This window comes from Tursiops truncatus, chromosome 1, assembly GCF_011762595.2.
Source record: "Tursiops truncatus isolate mTurTru1 chromosome 1, mTurTru1.mat.Y, whole genome shotgun sequence".
Taxonomy (NCBI): Eukaryota; Metazoa; Chordata; class Mammalia; order Artiodactyla; family Delphinidae; genus Tursiops; species Tursiops truncatus.
This window is the reverse complement of record NC_047034.1, coordinates 103,876,114-103,894,023: the sequence shown is the minus strand read 5'-3', so window position 1 is coordinate 103,894,023 and position 17,910 is coordinate 103,876,114. Positions and strand designations below refer to the sequence as shown.

The 17,910-nt window shown below is 34.8% G+C and overlaps 1 protein-coding gene across 1 annotated transcript in view; it reads right to left on the bottom strand.

Moving 5' to 3' along the window:
* HFM1 (helicase for meiosis 1) overlaps positions 1 to 17,910 on the bottom strand; it is a 129,084-nt gene that overhangs the window by 34,677 nt on the left and 76,497 nt on the right. Inside the window, exons 25-29 of the mRNA XM_073811241.1 lie at positions 17,488 to 17,573; positions 16,907 to 16,990; positions 16,626 to 16,783; positions 15,054 to 15,157; positions 14,446 to 14,580 (exon numbers count right to left, since the gene is read on the bottom strand). Coding sequence (XP_073667342.1) covers positions 14,446 to 14,580; positions 15,054 to 15,157; positions 16,626 to 16,783; positions 16,907 to 16,990; positions 17,488 to 17,573 — 567 coding nt within the window. The remainder of the gene's footprint in view (positions 1 to 14,445; positions 14,581 to 15,053; positions 15,158 to 16,625; positions 16,784 to 16,906; positions 16,991 to 17,487; positions 17,574 to 17,910) is intronic.

The following is a 17,910-nucleotide window of genomic DNA, read 5'->3' as shown; positions in this document are numbered from 1 at the left end:
TTTAAAGTTCCCATTTCCAAGTATTTAAAGCAAAATAAATCATTAATGTGAACTAGAAATATATTTGAAGTAAATACTTAAAATTACTTTAACAGGGTCGATAATGACCAGTGGGGTAAGGGTCAGTTGCTTAAAAAAAAAAAGAAATCCAGAAAAAAATTAAAAATAGGAGGCATCCCTGACACAGCTTCACATCCTAACTATAAATTCAAATAATGTGGTCTGTGCATAAGCTACTGGAATTAATATTTTTAAAAGAATATTACTTTTTATTTTGCAGTTCCTGATATATGCTAATCATATTTATGCACTTTATAATTTTACTTTTTAAATGAGAAAGCAAATCTCCTTTCTTTTTTTTTGTCAAATATTACACTATCATTTTGTTATTTATCAAGAAAAGGATAGAACTAATGAATTGGAGTCCTTGATTTTGCAATTTAATGCATGTATACACCAAAGAGTACAAAGAAAAGCAGACTGCCTTTTGACTAGTATTTAAATGTGCACACTTCCAAACTGCTTGGGCACTGGTATTATCCTTGCATTCTTCAAGTACATTAAATTTTCACACTCAAAATGGCATAGCAAATGCAGATGAACTTATTAATGTCAAATCAATTTTCTTCAAAGTAAACAAAGCCCATATTTCTTATTGAGAATGCATTTAAAGGATAAGAAGTTTAAATGATAAAAATAAAAGTTAAAAAAATTTACAACTAAAAAGGTGTATTTTTCACACTGTCTAATCTTAAAAATAGCAAAAATATTTTTCCTAAAATTTTACAAAAATTTTATCTCTTGGACTATAACTGTGAGAAACAACTAAAAAATAAATTTTTTTGAAAGAGTTGTAGGAAGCATAAAAAAAATTTCTAATTATATTTGTACTCTAAGGTGCATACTTCTGTTTTTAAATATGGTCCTACAATTTGACAATATAAAATATTAAAATATTTGTTGAACCTACAAGCACATTTGGAAACAATCATTTAGCAACTATATTCTCTGAACTAAGTATCAGTTTTTATCATTTAATAAAATGGTCTGACAAGAGGTCAGAAAAACTGAAATCTGTATTGTTTTGAAAAGGCTGTTGTCACAACCTTAGTAGGGTAAATCTATGACCCCTTCATTGTGTAAGTTACTGAGAAAGAAAATGCAGATAGTGTATGTATGTTATATATAAAGGTATAATTATCCAGCTTTATTTGGGGATACTTGAATTTGCATATAAGAACTGAATTATATAATCAGAATGTTCATAAGATTTGGGATGGTTTTATATATAATATATGTATGTGAAGGGGGTATGTGTATAATAAAACATTTGCCTGATAGGGAGCATCTTTTATCTGTTTTCCACAGGGTTATGCTGAAAATGTGGGGGACTTTTGCTCTCATAAAAGTCTCATGCTAGGGCTTTCCTGGTGGCGCAGTGGTTGAGAGTCCGCCTGTCGATGCAGGGGATGCGGGTTCGTGCCCCGGTCTGGGAGGATCCCGCATGCCACGGAGCGGCTGGGCCGGTGAGCCATGGCCGCGGAGCCTGCGCGTCCCGGACGAAGCCTGCGCGTCCGGGACGCAGCCTGTGCTCCGCAACGGGAGGGGCCACAGCAGTGCGAGACCCGCGTACCGCAAAAAAAAAAAAAAAAAAAAAAAAGTCTCATGCTGGTAGGAAGTATAGTAAACATCGTAATTTTCACTACAGTTGCAAGCAACAGAAACAATTCAAGCTATTAAAAAAAAAAAAACCCATGTGGTGGGTGGTGGAAATGTATTACATGAACAAAGCTATCTCACAGAATCCAAAAGCAGCAATGCAGCTAGGCATCACGAGGGACTGAAACCAAGAAATGGAAAGTCATCAGAACTTCAGCTCTGGCCTTCTCACCTTTGCTTCTGTCTATACCTCTGATTTAGTCTTCTCTTACATGGTCCAGCTAACTTTGATTATTTCTGTACATGGTAAAGGATGGCCACCGACAGCTCTGATTTTATATTCTCTTAGTGCAGTCCTAATTCTAAATTGTCTTTCTTAAACTGAGGTATTTTTTTTTCTTCTAGGAATTTGGACTTCGAACTGAATGAAAGAAGGTCACCCTGGTTGCTGATAATTTTGCTGTCAGAAAAATAGTGGCCAGAACGGGGGTCCGAGGAGAATGCAGTACAAACAAGACAAACAACCTACTTCTGTGATGTGGCAGTCAGTTCTAAGAAAAAGGGAGTCATTGAAAGATAGACAGAAACCTTCTTCCTTTTTTATATCTAAACATATACACCATGAGATTTCTAGTTTTCCTGTAGTGCGGTCTTTCATCTTTTGCTACTATATTACTAGATATTTGAGATTTCTAATGCTATTGTAAATGGTATTTTCAGAATTATGATTTCTATCATTTTTTTTGCTGGTAAGTAGTAATACAACTGATGTTTAAATTTTTTAATTGAAATAGAATTCATACCACAAAGACCTTTTTAAAGTACCTGATTCAGTGGGTTTTTAGTATATTTCCAAGGTCATACAACCATCATAACTATCTAATTCCAGAACACTGTCATCACCACAAAAAGAAATCATGAACCCACTAGTAGTCACTCCTCATTTCTTCCTACCCCTTGCCCCTGGAATCACTAATCTACTTCCTGTCATTATGTATATGCCTATCCTAGACATTCACATAAATGGAATCATACAATATCTGATCTTTTGTGACTGGCGTCTCTCATTAGCATAATATTTTCAAGGTTCATCCATGTTGTAGCATGTATCAGTAGTTTATTCCTCTTTGTGGCTGAATAATATTCCATTGAATGAATGTACCACATTTTACTTATCTATTAGTTGATGGATATTTGGGTTGTTTCTACTTTTTGGCTGTTATGAATAATGCTGCTATAAACATTCATGTACAAGTTTTTGTATGAATATTTTTCAATTTGTTTGGATATATACCTAGAGGAGGAATTCCTGGGTAATTCTATGTTTAACTTCTTGAGGAACTGACAAAATGTTTTCCAAAGCAGCTGCACCATTTCATATCCCCACTACCAAAGCATGAGGGTTTCAATTTCTCTGCATTTGCCAACACTTGTTACTGTCCATCTTTTTATTAAAGCCATCCTACTGGGTGATACCACACTGTGGTTTTGATTTGAATTTCTGTATTGATTAATGATGTTGGACATCTTTTCATGTTGTATATTGGCCATTTGTAGCTCTTCTTTGAAAAATGTCTACTTAAATTCTTTGACCAGTTTTAATTGGGTTATTTGTGTTTTTATTGTTGAGTTGTAAGATTTCTTTATATATATTAGATTCTAGTCCTTTATCAGATATATGATTTGCAAATATTTTCTCATCTTTTGGGTTGTATTTCACTTTCTTGATAGTGTCAGTTGAAGCACAAAAATTTTTAACCTTGATAAAGTCCAATTCATCTGTTTTTCTTTCTTTGGTTGCTTGAGCTTCAGATGTCATATCTAATAAACTACTGCCTAATCCAACGTCAAGAAAATATACACCCATGTGTTCTTCTAAGAGTTTTACAGTTTTAATTCTTATCTTTAGGTCATTAATCTATTTTGAGAAAATTTTTATATATAGTATGAAGTAGAGGTTCAAACTAATTCAACTGGCTATCCAGATGCCCAGCCCTATTTGTTGCAATACTATCCTTTCCCCACCGAATTGTTTTGGCATCTTTGTTCAAAATCAATTGGCCATAGATGTATAGATTTATTTCTGTACTTTCAATTATATTCTATTGATCTATATGTCTATTATTATGCCAGTACTACACTGCCTTGATTACTGTAGTTTTATAGTAAGTTTTGAAATCAGGAATTGAGTCTCCATGTTTGTTCTTTTTTTAAAGATTGATTTGGCTATTTTGAGTCCCTTACATTTGCGTATGAATTTTAGAATCAGCTTGTGAATTTCTGCCAAAAAAAAAAAAGCTAGAAATTTGATAAGGACTGTATTGAATCTGTGAATTAATTTGGGAAATGTTGCCACCTTAATGATATTCAGACTTCCAATCCATGAACATGGCATATCTTTCCATTTATTTAGGTCTTCTTTAATTTCTTACAATGGTGTTTTGAAGTTTGCAGTGTTCACATCTTGCACTTATTTTGTTAAATTTATGAAGTATTTTATTCTTTTTTGATGTTATTGTACAATTTTTAATATTGACTCTTTATCCAGTGATGTTTCTAAATATATATATTAATTCTAATAGTGTGTCCATAGAGTCTTTTATATTTTCTAGGTACATAATCATGTTGCTTTCAAGTAATGACAGTTTATTTCTTTCTTCCTAACCCTTATCCCTTATATTTCTTTTTCTATATAATTGTACTGACTAGGACTTCTAGCACAATGTTGAAAAGAACTATTGAATAGTAAGAGAGAACATTCATCATTCTCCATTTAAATAGAAAAGTTTAAAAATATTTCACTATTGTATATTTGCTATATATATACATTTGCTATATATTTTTAATGAAAAATTAACATTGAATTTTTGTCAAAGTTTTTTTGACATCTATCAAGAGAATCACATGTTTTTTTTCCTTTTTGTTCTTTGCCCTGTTAATGTAAGGATTATATTGATCCATTTTTAAATGCTAAGGCTCTCTTGCATGTATGGAATAAGCATACTTAACTGTGCTGTATTATGCTTTTTAAATATGTGGCTGGATTCCACTTGCTAATATTTTGTTAAGAACATTTGGATTTATATTCATGAATAGAGTGATGAATAATTTCTCTTTCTTTTAATGTCTTTGTCAGGATTTGAAATCAAAGTCATGCTGGCCTTCAAAAAAATTAAAATATTAGAAAATATTCTTTCTTTTTTTTCTGGAAAAGTTTGGGTAAGTTTGATGTTATTTCTTCCTAAATATTTGGAAAATTTTACCAATGAAGTTATCTAAGGCTCAGGGTTTCTTTATGGAAAGATTTTTTTTAAAATTGCTTCAAATTCATTATTAGTGTTAAGACTACTCAGATTTTCTATTTCTTCTGTCAGTTTTCGTAAGATTTCTCCTCAAGGTATTTGTTCCTTTTTACCCAAATTATGTCAAATTTATTGGTATAAAGTTATTCATATCTTGTTGGGGTCTTTTTTATGCCTGTAGGATCTGTAATAATATCACCTTTTTCATTCTTGATATTTTTTTTAAATTAATTAATTTATTTTATTTAGTTTTAGTTGCATTGGGTCTTCCTTGCTGCATGCAGGCCCCCTCCAGCTGTGGCAAGTGGGGGCCACTCCTCACTGCAGTGCGCAGGCCTCTTACTGCGGTGGCCTTTCCCCTTGCGGAGCACGGGCTCCAGGCACGCAGGCTTCAATAGTTGTGGCATGCGGCTCAGCAGTTGTGGCTCACAGGCTCTAGAGTGCAGGCTCAGCAGGTGTGGCACATGGGCCCAGCTGTTCTGCGGCACGGGGGATCCTCCCAGACCACAGCCTGAACCCATGTTCCCTGCATTGGCAGGCAGATTCTTAACCACCGTGCCACCAGGGAAGTCTGATATTGTTAATTCATGTTTTATCTCTTCTTTATCAGTCTTCGTAGGGACTTCTTAAATTTATTCATCTTTTCAAAGAACCAAATCCAATAAATTTGGCTGATAAATTTAGCAGTAATAATTAATTCCTTCAGTTATTTTTTTTCTCAAAATGTCTCGATTTCACTTTAATTTTTGAAGGATATTTTTCACTGCACATGGAAATCTAGGCTGGCAACATTCTGAAGCTATTGTTCCATTATCTTCTGGTTTCCATCATCACTGCTGAGAAGTTAGCTATCAGTTTCACTGTTGCCCTTTGAGGGTAGTGTGTAGTTTTTCTGTGTTTGCTTTTGAAGATTTTCAGCAGTTCTGCTATATTGTGCCCCAGTGTGGTTTTCTATGTATTTGTCTCTGCTTGGGTTTGCTGAAATTCTAAACTCTGTGAGTTGATGTCTTTCATTATTTTGAAATGTTCTCAGCCATTGTCTCTTTAAATATTGCATTTGTCCCATTCTTTCTCTACAGTGCTTCTCAGCCTTTACGCATATGTTAGCACTTTGAGTATTATGCTCTTTTCTGTTCTTTCTGTTCTCTTATCTCTGGGCTTCCATTTAGACATTTTCTATTGATATGTATAACAGTTCACAAATCCTGTGTTTGACCATATCCAATCTATTACTAAACCTACCCAAAGAGTTCTTCACTTCAGATATTTTATTTTTCAGTTCTAGGAAGTTCACTTAAATCTCTGTATGGATTCCAATTTTCTGGTTAAAATTTCCATCATTTCATTCATTTCGTCTTTTTTTTCCTCTATTTTCTTGAAAATATTAATCATAGTTGTTTTACAATCTTTAAATGCCAACGCCACCATTTGAATCATCCACAGAGTTGCTTCATTTTCTTATATAGTTAATTATGAGTCATATGGCCCTTCCTCTTTGCAGGTCTCACAATTTTTTTATTGTATGGCAGACATTATATCTACAGATTCCAGATTATGTTATATTCCACCATAGAGGGTTTCTTTTTTTCTCTGTCAGGCAAACATGGTGAGTAGCTGATCATATAAACCCTTTTTAAGGCATGGCTTACCCGGCCTTTTAATTAAGAGCCTATGGATCCTTGACTCCTCAGCCCTGGAATGGCTCTCCCTCTCTGGAATTTTAGTCCCTTTAGTTCGCTTTCATAGATGTCCTAAAAATTGTAATTTTTATAACTTATGTAGGCTTTTATAATTGCTGCTATCAGAGCATTGACCTGTCCCAAATTACCTCATCCTACCCAGAAGTGGAAGCTCCTCTGAATTCTTTAAAGAGGAGGATGAGTGCTCCTCGGCTCACAGAGTAGTTCTGTATGTCCTCTTTTGCCATCATTCACTGCAATTACTGTTTATTATAACTACCTATACTATTCAGAGAACATGACTGTTTAGATTACTTTGGTAGGTAGCTGCTGCTCTCACATTCCCCAGTACCTGTTAATTGCTCCCTTTACCGGGCCTTTCACAAAGCAGTGAAAATAGAACCAAGTGAATAAGGAAGAGCTGTATGGTAGACTGCCTATGCCTCAAGTATTAACAACATTTAGTGTTTGTTTTGTAGACTTGCTATGGAACACTGTAAATGTTTTACATTACTATCAGTCAGAATTAATTCTTAAAAACTATTCAAACAACAGAAAATAAAATAATAAATAAAATAGTACATGTGTAGCCAGTTGGTGGGATACCCACACACAGAAGATCTATTCCAAGTAATGTTAAAACACAGTAATTTGATTACACATGCCTAGTGAGATATAGTCTAAGAATAAAAATATTTACCATAAAAACCTTAAAGTATTTTTAATAATGACATTAAGAGTGCACTTTGGGGAATTCCCTGGCAGCCAAGTGGTTAGGAGTCTGTGCTTCCACAGCAGGGGGCATGGGTTCAATCACTGGTCAGGGATCTAAGATCCCACAAGCTGCACAGTGTGACCAAAAAAAAAAAAAAGTGCACTTTGGTGTTGTTATCCTGAGACTTTGTTGTGTGTATAATGTAGAATAAAGAAAATTAGTGGGGAGACCTTCAAGATGGCAGAGGAGTAAGACATGGAAATCACCTTCCTCCCCACAAATACATCAGAAATACAACTACATGTGGAAAAACTCCTACAGAACAGCTACTGAATCCTGGCAGAATCTCAGACGCCCAAAAGGCAAGAAACTCCCCACGTGCCTGGCCGTGTGGCTGACACAGGCTTGGTGCTCCAGCTGGGTGTCAGGCCTGTGCCTCTGAGGAGGGAGAGCCGAGTTCAGGACTTTGATCCACTAGAGACCTCCCGGCTCCACGTAATATCAAACGGCGAAAGCTCTCAATCTCAATGCTAAGACGTAGCTCCAATCAACAACCAGCAATCTACAGTGCTCGACACCCTATGCCAAACAACTGGCAAGACAGGAACACGACCCCATCCATCCATTAGCAGAGAGGCTGCGTAAAATAATAATAAGGTCACAAACACCCCAAAACACACCACCGGACACGGTCCTGCCCACCAGAAAGACAAGATCCAGCCTCGGCCACCAGAACACAGGCACTAGTCCCCTTCACAAGGAAGCCTGCACAACCCACTGAAACAGCCTAAGCCACTGGGGGCAGACACCAAAAGCAATGGGAACTACGAACCTGCAGCCCGCATAAAGGAGACCGCAAACACAGTAAGTTAAGCAAAATGAGAAGACAGAGAAACACACAGCAGATGAAGGAGCAAGGTAAAAATGCACCAGACCAAACAAGTGAAGAGGAAATAGGCAGTCTACCTGAAAAAGAATTCACAGTAATGATAGTAAAGATGATCCAAAATCTTGGAAACAGAATGGAGAAAATAACAAAGTTCTAGAAGAACTAAAGAGCAAACAATGATGAACAGCACAATAAATGAAATTAAATATTCTCTAGAGGGAATCTATAGCAGAATAACTGAGGCAGAAGAACGGATAAGTGACATGGAAGATAAAATAGTGGAAATCACTATTGCAGAGCAAAATAAAGGAAAAAGAATGAAAAGATTTGAGGACAGACTCAGAGACCTCTGGGACAACATTAAACACACCAACATTCGAATTATATGGTCCCAGAAGAAGAAGAGAAAAGGAAAGGGACCAAGAAAATATTTGAAGAGATTATAGTTGAAAACTTCCCTAATATGGGAAAGGAAATAGTCAATAAAGTCCAGGCAGTGCAGAGAGTCCCACACAGGATAAACCCAAGGAGAAACACACCAAGACACATATTAATCAAACTATCAAAAATTAAATACAAAGAACAAATATTAAGAGCAGCAAGGGAAAAACAACAAATAACATACAAGGGAATAACCATAAGGTTAAGAGCTAATCTTTCAGCAGAAACTCTGCAAGCAAGAAGAGAGTGGCAAGACACATTTAAAGTGATGAAAGGGATAAACCTACAACCAAGATTACTGTACCCAGCAAAGAATTCATTCAGATTCGACAGAGAAATTAAAAACTTTACAGACAAGCAAAAGCTGAGAGAATTCAGCACCACCAAACCAGCATTACAACAAATGCTAAAGGAACTTCTCCAGGCTGGAAACTCAAGAGAAGGAAAAGACCTACAATAACAAACAAACCCAAAACAAATGGTAATAGGAACACACATATCGATAATTACCTTAAATGTAAATGGATTAAATGATCCAACCAAAAGACACAGAGTGGCTGAATAGATACAAAAACAAGACCCATATATATGCTGTCTACAAGAGGCCCACTTCAGACTTAGGAACACATACAGACTGAAAGTGAGGGGATGAAAAAAGATATCCCATGCAAATGGAAATCAAAAGAAAGCTGGAGTACAATTCTCATATCAGACAAAATAGACTTTAAAATAAAGACTAATACAAGAGACAAAGAAGGACACTACATAATGATCAAGGGATCAATCCAAGAAGAAGATATAACAAATGTAAATATTTATGCACCCAACATAGAAGCACCTCAATACATAAGGCAAATGCTAACAGCCATAAAAGGGGAAATCGACAGTAACACAATCATAGTAGGGGACTTTAACACCCCATTTTCACCTATGGACAGATCATCCAAAATGAAAATAAATAAGGAAACACAAGCTTTAAATGATACGTTAAACAGGATGGACTAAATTGATATTTATAGGACTTTCCATCCAAAAACAACAGAATACACTTTCTTCTCAAATGCTCATGGAACATTCTCCAGGATAGATCATATCTTGGGTCACAAATCAAGCCTTGGTAAAGTTAAGAAAATTGAAATCATACCAAGTATCTTTTCTGACCACAAAGCTATGAGACTAGATATCAATTTCAGGAAAAAAAATCGATAAAAAATAGAAACACATGGAGGCTAAAGAATATGCTACTTAATAACCAAGAGACCACTGAAGAAATCAAAGAGGAAATCAAGGAATCCCTAGAAACAAATGACAATGAAAACACGACAACCCAAAACCTATGGGATGCAGCAAAAGCAGTTCTAAGAGGGAAGTTTATAGCAATACAATCCTACCTCAGGAAACAAGAAATAACTCAAACAAACAACGTAACCTTACACCTAAAGAAATTAGAGGAAGAAGAACAAAAAAAATCCCAAAGTAAGCAGTTGGAAAGAAATCATAAAGACCAGATCAGAAATAAATGAAAAAGAAATGAAGGAAACAATAGCAAAGATCAATAAAACTAAAAGCTGGTTCTTTGAGAAGATAAACAAAATTGATAAACCATTAGCCAGATTCATCAAGAAAAAAAAAGACTCAAATCAATAGAACCAGAAATGAAAAAGGAGAGGTAACAACTGACACTACAGAAATACAAAGGATCAAGAGAGATTACTACAAGCAACTATATGCCAATAAAATGGACAACCTGGAAGACATGGACAAATTCTTAGAAAAGCACAACCTTCTGAGACTCACCCAGGAAGAAACAGAAAATATAAACAGACCAATCACAAGCACTGAAATTGAGACTGTGATTAAAACTCTTCCAACAAACAAAAGCTCAGGACCAGATGGATTCACAGGAGAATTCTAACAGTTAGAGAAGAGTTAACACCTATGCTTCTCCAACTCTTCCAAAATATAGCAGAGGGAGGAACTCTCCCAAACTCATTCTACGAGGCCACCATCACCCTGATAACAAAACCAGACAAAGATGTCACAAAGAAAGAAAGCTACAGGCCAATATCACTGATGAACATAGATACAAAAATCCTCAACAAAATACTAGCATTAGAATCCAATGGCACATTAAAAGGATCATACACCATGATCAATTGGGGTTTATCCCAGGAATGCAAGGATTCTTTAATATATGCAAATCAATCAATGTGATAAACCATATTAACAAATTGAAGGAGAAAACCATATGATCATCTCAATAGATGCAGAAAAAGCTTTTGACAAAATTCGACACCCATTTATGATAAAAACCCTTGAGAAAGTAAGCATAGAGGGAACTCACCTACACATAATGAAGGCCATATACAACAAACCCACAGCCAACATTGCTCTCAATGGTGAAAAACTGAAACCATTTCCTCTAAGATCAGGAACAAGACAAGGTTGTCCACTCTCACCACTATTATTCAACATAGTTTTGGAAGTTTTAGCGACAGGAATCAGAGAAGAAAAAGAAATAAAAGGAATCCAAATCGAAAAAGAAGTAAAGCTGTCACTGTTTGCAGAGGACATGATACTATACACAGAGAATCCTAAAGATGCTATGAGAAGACTACTAGAGCTAATCAATGTATTTGGTAAAGGAGCAGGATACAAAATTAATGCCCAGAAATTTCTTGCATTCCTATAAACTAATGATGAAAAATCTGAAAGAGAAATTAAGGAAACACTCTCATTTACCATTGCAACAAAAAGAATAAAATACCTAGGAATAAATCTACCTAGGGAGACAAAAGACCTGTATGCAGAAAACTATAAGACACTGATAAAAGAAATTAAAGATGATACAAACTAATGGAGACATACACCATGTTCTTGGATTGGAAAAATCAACATTGTGAAAATTACTATACTACCCAAAGCAATCTACAGATTCAGTGCAATCCCTATCAAACCACCACTGACATTTTTCACAGAACTACAAGAAAAAATTACACAAGTTGTATGGAAACACAAAAGACCCCAAATAGCCAAAGCAATCTTGAGAAAGAAAAACAGAGTTGGAGGAATCAGGCTCCCTGACTGCAGACTATATTACAAAGCTACAGTAATCAAGACAGTATGGTACTGGCACAAAAACAGAAATATAGATCAATGGAACAGGATAGAAAGCCCAGAGATAAACCCACGCACATATGGTCACCTTATCTTTGATAAGGGAGGCAAGAATATAAAATATAGAAAAGACAGCCTCTTCAGTAAGTGGTGCTGGGAAAACTGGACAGCTACATGTAAAAGAATGAAATTAGAACACTCCCTAACACCATACACAAAAATAAACTCAAAATGGATTAAAGACCTAAATGTAAGGGCAGACGCTGTAAAATTCTTAGAGGAAAACATAGGCAGAACACTCTGTGACATAAATCACAGTAAGATCCTTTTTGACCCACCTCCTAGAGAAATGGAAATAAAAACAAATATAAACAAATGGGACCTAATGAAACTTAAAAGATTTTGCACAGCAAAGGAAACAATAAACAAGATGAAAAGACAACCCTCAGAATGGGAGAAAATATTTCCAAATGAAACAACTGTCAAAAGACTAATCTCCAAGATTTACAAGCAGCTCATGCAGCTCAATGTCAAAAAGACAAACAACCCAATCCAAAAATGGGCAGAAGACCTAAATAGACATTTCTCCAAAGAAGATGTACAGATTGCCAACTAACACATGAAAGGATGCTCAACATCATTAATCATTAGAGAAATGCAAATCAAAACTGCAATGAGGTGTCACTTCACACCAGTCAGAATGGCCATCATAAAAAAATAAATGCTGGAGAGGGTGTGGAGAAAATGGAACCCTCTTGCACTGTTGGCGGGAATGTAAATTGATACAGTCACTATGGAGAACAGTATAGAGGTTCCTTAAAAAACTAAAAATAGAAAAACCATATGACCCAGGAATCCCACTACTGGGCATATACCCTGCGAAAACCATAATTCAAGAAGAGTCATGTACCTCAATGTTCATTGCAGCTCTATTTAGAATAGTCAGCACATGGAAGCAGCCTAAGTGTCCATCGACAGATGAATGGATTAAGAAGATATGGCACATATATACAATGGAATATTACTCAGCCATAAAAAGAAACAAAATTGAGTTATTTGTAGTGAAATGGATGGACCTAGAGACCGTCATACAGAGTGAAGTAAGTCAGAAAGAGAAAAATAAATACCGTATGCTAACACATATATATGGAATCTAAAAAAAAAAAAAAAAAAAGGTTCTGAAGAACCTAGGGTCAGGATAGGAATAAAGACGCAGATGTAGAGAATGGACTTGAGAACATGGGGAATGGGAATGGTAAATTGGGACAAAGTGAGAGAGTGACATGTACTTATACATACTACCAAATGTAAAATAGTTAGCTAGTGGGAAGCAGCCGCATAGCACAGGGAGATCAGCTCAGTGCTTTTTGACGACCTAGAGGGATGTGATAGGGAGGGTGGGAGGGAGATGCAGGAGGGAGGAGATATGGGGATATATGTATATGTATAGCTGACTCACTTTGTTATAAAGCAGAAACTAACACACCATTGTAAAGCAATTATACTCCAATAAAGATGTTAAAAAAAAAAAAAAAGAAAATTAGTGACATTCTATCAGTTTGGGAGTTATTGCGAAACAAATCTCTCAGCATGGCAGAAAGGAGATACAGATTATTGAGTTTAAGGATAAATACTATAGCCCTGAATTTGATTTGGACATTTAACTATGAATCAATTATGTATTTTATCTCAAAAAGAAAAAAATCACATATTTCCTAAATCTGTGCATGGAAAAGGCAAGAGATAATAATCAGTCAATGGCAATGAGCTCTTCCAGCACACAGAAAACTATTTATCATGAAAAGAAACCAGGTATCTTTGGAGAAAAGGCTTTTTACAGGTCTGGGTCTGGAATTATAAAAGGTTAAGCCTAGAACATCATATAACCTCACAAAGCAAGGAAGCTGTCAAGACTACTAGGGACATAGCAAAAGGATTCAGGAGCCAATCTGGTATGTCTAGATGGTATCAAGATGATATATCTACAACATTTATGAGTAATCAGTGGTTTGAACATTAACTCAATATTGGATAATTATTAGTTACTATTAGCTTTTTATGTCTAAGAGTAACACAGTATTTTTTTCTTAAATCCTTACCATTTACAAATATATACTGAAACATTTACAGAGGAAATAATATGATATCTGATTTTCTTCAAAAAATACAAGGGGAAATCTAAACAGAGGTACAGATGAAACTATATTAGCCCTGAGTTGATAATTGTTTAAGGTGGGTGATGAGTACATGAAGGTTCAATATACACTTCTTTCTACTTTCGTCTTTATTTGAATGTCCCATAATAAAAAAAAAATTGTCACCTGCTTTGCCTTATCAAATCCATTAATTCTTGTATATCACTTGCTCTCCCCCTGACATGGCCATAAGAATGGAGTGGATATGAAAAGGGGGAAATGTATACAAAAAACTAGTCAAATAATTCTTTGCTCCAAAAATCACCCCAATTTTGACAAATATTAACACTAAGAATTCTTACTGTACATTATTAATGCAATTATTAGAAAGTCTAAACATCTAATTCCACAGTATCCACAATCTGAATGAAGCAGTACTATACTGATGATACTACTCTCAGCCATATCTTTGCTTTAATGCAAAACAGGACTAAATACAGCTATTTACCTTTACTGGGCCCTGCTATTGAATGTTTAAAATGGGACATCTCTGTTTCTGGTGTTTTTCGCATAAGTATTTGATTTCCAAATCTCTTGGGTCCTAAGTAAAAGACTGTAAATTTCTGGTGTATATCAAGTCCAACTGAAAAAAGAAAAAAAAAAAGCATACAAATGCTTATTTAAGTCATATAAATCCACACATGAGACCATTTATTTGTTTTTATACCTGCTATATTTTATACCTTTTTGAACTGGAAAGTCTAACAAGTCCAGGAAATAGAGATGTTTTAAAGATACTTTAAAAAGTATAACAAATGAAAATTTATACATCTGTCATAAAAATAAAAATCAATGTTCCTACAGTAATTGAAATTTATCTTAAAAAATAAAATGTCTATAAATGAACAGATAAAATTTTAATTTTATTATCCTAGTCTCTGCCATCTTTTACATATCCAAATATATGAAGCTTCCTTTAAAATTATTCATTTTACTTAAATAAATTATTTTTACACAATATCATTTATGTTGCTTTTCTGTTTTACATAAAGGAAATAATTTTTAAATGCTATCATATTTTTTACATTCATGTCTTCATTACTTCAATGAACTTACCATATTCAGAACTAATTAGATTTATGCTAAGATCTTCAGATTTAAGAGCTCGCCTCACATCAATCTTTTTAGCCCAATTTCCAGCTTTTAGCAAAACAGAATCCCTGAAAAAGAGTAATGCATCATTTAATAGTGATCTTGAACACTAAATGAAATGAAATACTAAATTAATGTTCAAGGGCTAACTGATCCTAAGATAGGTCCTATCTGGTAGTAAACTGAAGTGAGACTGAAAACTACCTTCCCCAAGTTCTGAGAATAGGGAAATGGAGTGTCAATGGAGCTACCGTTACCATAATTTTCTTAACTATATGTTCACCCAACAGCTGGTTCTAAGTTGCACTGAATCATTTCAGGCCTGCTTGAATATATAATTGCTATCAATAACCTATGACCTTGACCTTAAATCACTACCACTTTAAAATGGCTATACATAAGTTACATGGATTTGTGAGAACTTCAACAGTATTTTTTTAAATGATATGAAATACTCTGTATCTAATAACACAACACCAGCAACCAATTTTGTGATTGAACTTATTTTAGCCTCCTATAGTCAAGGCTGTCATTAGATTTAGTTGTCACAGAGAATAAAGATTTGTATAATTATATATTCTCTGTAAGTGTATCATGGCTAGTTGCAGGAGAGTAATTATCAGTGAAAAGGATATCCTTATCAGTCACTGCAGTCCCATTAGGAACCTTGCACAGGATGTTTTAGGAAGCCATATTCTAGTACACTGGCAAAAATTAGGAGATTCCCATTTCAGAATCACTGCCATCCTGAACTTACAGGTACAGTTATATGCTAGGAGCATAGGCTCTGGAGTAAGAATGCTTGGCTTCAAAACTAGTTTTTGCTGTAAACTACCTATATAACCTTGGTCTCAAATTTCTCCTCTATAAAGTATATATAATGATAGCACCTATCTCATACAAAGACTAAACAATTCAATACCTGGAACCTACTAAGTGCTCAAAAAATATTAGCTGTAGCTACAACTATTATCTTTAGAGTTTGTTTATGACATCCTGGGAGAAAATATCAATATGCAATAGTATTAGAAAAAAGGCTGAAGTAAAATTATAGAATGACATGCTAGAGAACTAGATATAAGGCAAGGTACCTCCTTTATCTACTGGATCTGGTTGCCTGGATCCTACAATGGCGGTAGTAGTTTGTTAGATTTTAATTTGGAAATAGAAGATATATTTTGAAGTAAGTAGGAGGAAGATTGCACTCAAAGAGTAGTAAGGTCATGAATGATAGGAGAAAAGCAACAAAATAAGAAAGTTCAGCAACAGTGAATTAGAGCTACTCCTAAAGGTCATCTATTACTTGTTTCAAACCATGGTGACAGACTTTACACTTTGTTCATTTGAGTACTAAATATTATCTAAACCAACAGACCCAATATTAGTATCTTCTTTAATAGACAAACTATCCCGTTATAGAATCAGGAAAATGTAATTTAATTGATCCCACCATGATTTTATTACTCTTTTCCTCAGCAGAATTTTTCTTTTATAGTATATGCTTAGAAATAAAACAAATAGAAATTTCACACTTACATAATTTTGTGCTTAGAAACCAGTTGATTATCTGCATCACCTATGATTAAGGTAACGTAGTGGGAATCTGGTGCTGTTCTTTTAGTTTGTAGCTGTTCAAAATTTCTTAATATAACAGTCACTAATATTTCTGCCATGGTATCACTATATCTTGCAATCTTTAAAAAAGGATAGGCATAAAAAGTGTTAAAAATAACCTTACTACTCATACTCACCTTCAAGTCAGCTATGGGTAGCTTTATTCCTGAAAATCAAAATATATGAAAATAGAAAATATTTACCTGTTCCACTTCAAGTTCATATTTTGGTAGATACATCACTGTTTCTTTTATCTGAGTTCCAAAAGGGGGATGTCTATTTAAAATCTAAAACATATTTATGTCATTATGTTCTTATTACAACACTAAAAACTCTTTTAGTAAAATATTTTTTAGAGTCAATAGTTTTAACATGCTTATTAGCTAAAATCTTAAGTTAAAAATATATATGACTGGGCTTCCCTGGTGGCGCAGTGGTTGAGAGTCCGCCTGCCGAAGCAGGGGACACGGGTTCGTGCCCCGGTCAGGGAAGATCCCACGTGCCACGGAGCGGCTGGGCCCGTGAGCCATGGCCGCTGAGCCTGCGCGTCCAGAGGCTGTGCTCCACAACGGGAGAGGCCACAACAGCTAGAGGCCCACATATCGAAAAACACACACACACACACACACACACACACACACACACATATATATATATATATATATATATATATGTATGACTATGAGAGGGAAATCATTTTTTGGCAGAAATAAAGATACAAAAGTCAGGCTTTAGAATTTATACAGAATTCAGGTAACATTAGGAATAAGTAAATATTAAATACCAGTTCAAGTTTCCTTGCATCTGTTTCTTCTATCTTTTTAAAGGTAGTCAAACCTGCATTTACCATAGCATTTGATAATGTTACACCTGTGGAAAATTAATCAAATAGTTTTTAAACAATCCACTTAAAACTAAATCTACACTTAAATATTTAACAACTACATTAGTAAAAAAGAAAAATTTAAAGAGCCAGACTAATGACTTATTTTTAAAGTTGTTAAAAAATGTTCTCAATTGGATTAATTGGGCTGCGATGTTATTTGATTGTTCATATTTATTTTTTCAAACTCAAATAAAACACTCATGTGCTTTATAAAAGAAAGAGGAATTCTTTGGTCCACATGATGTCTCAACCCTTAGTTTTACCTTATGTCATAGAGCAAGTAGCAAGAAACATCTATGGTTATACTCATGTTTTTAAAAA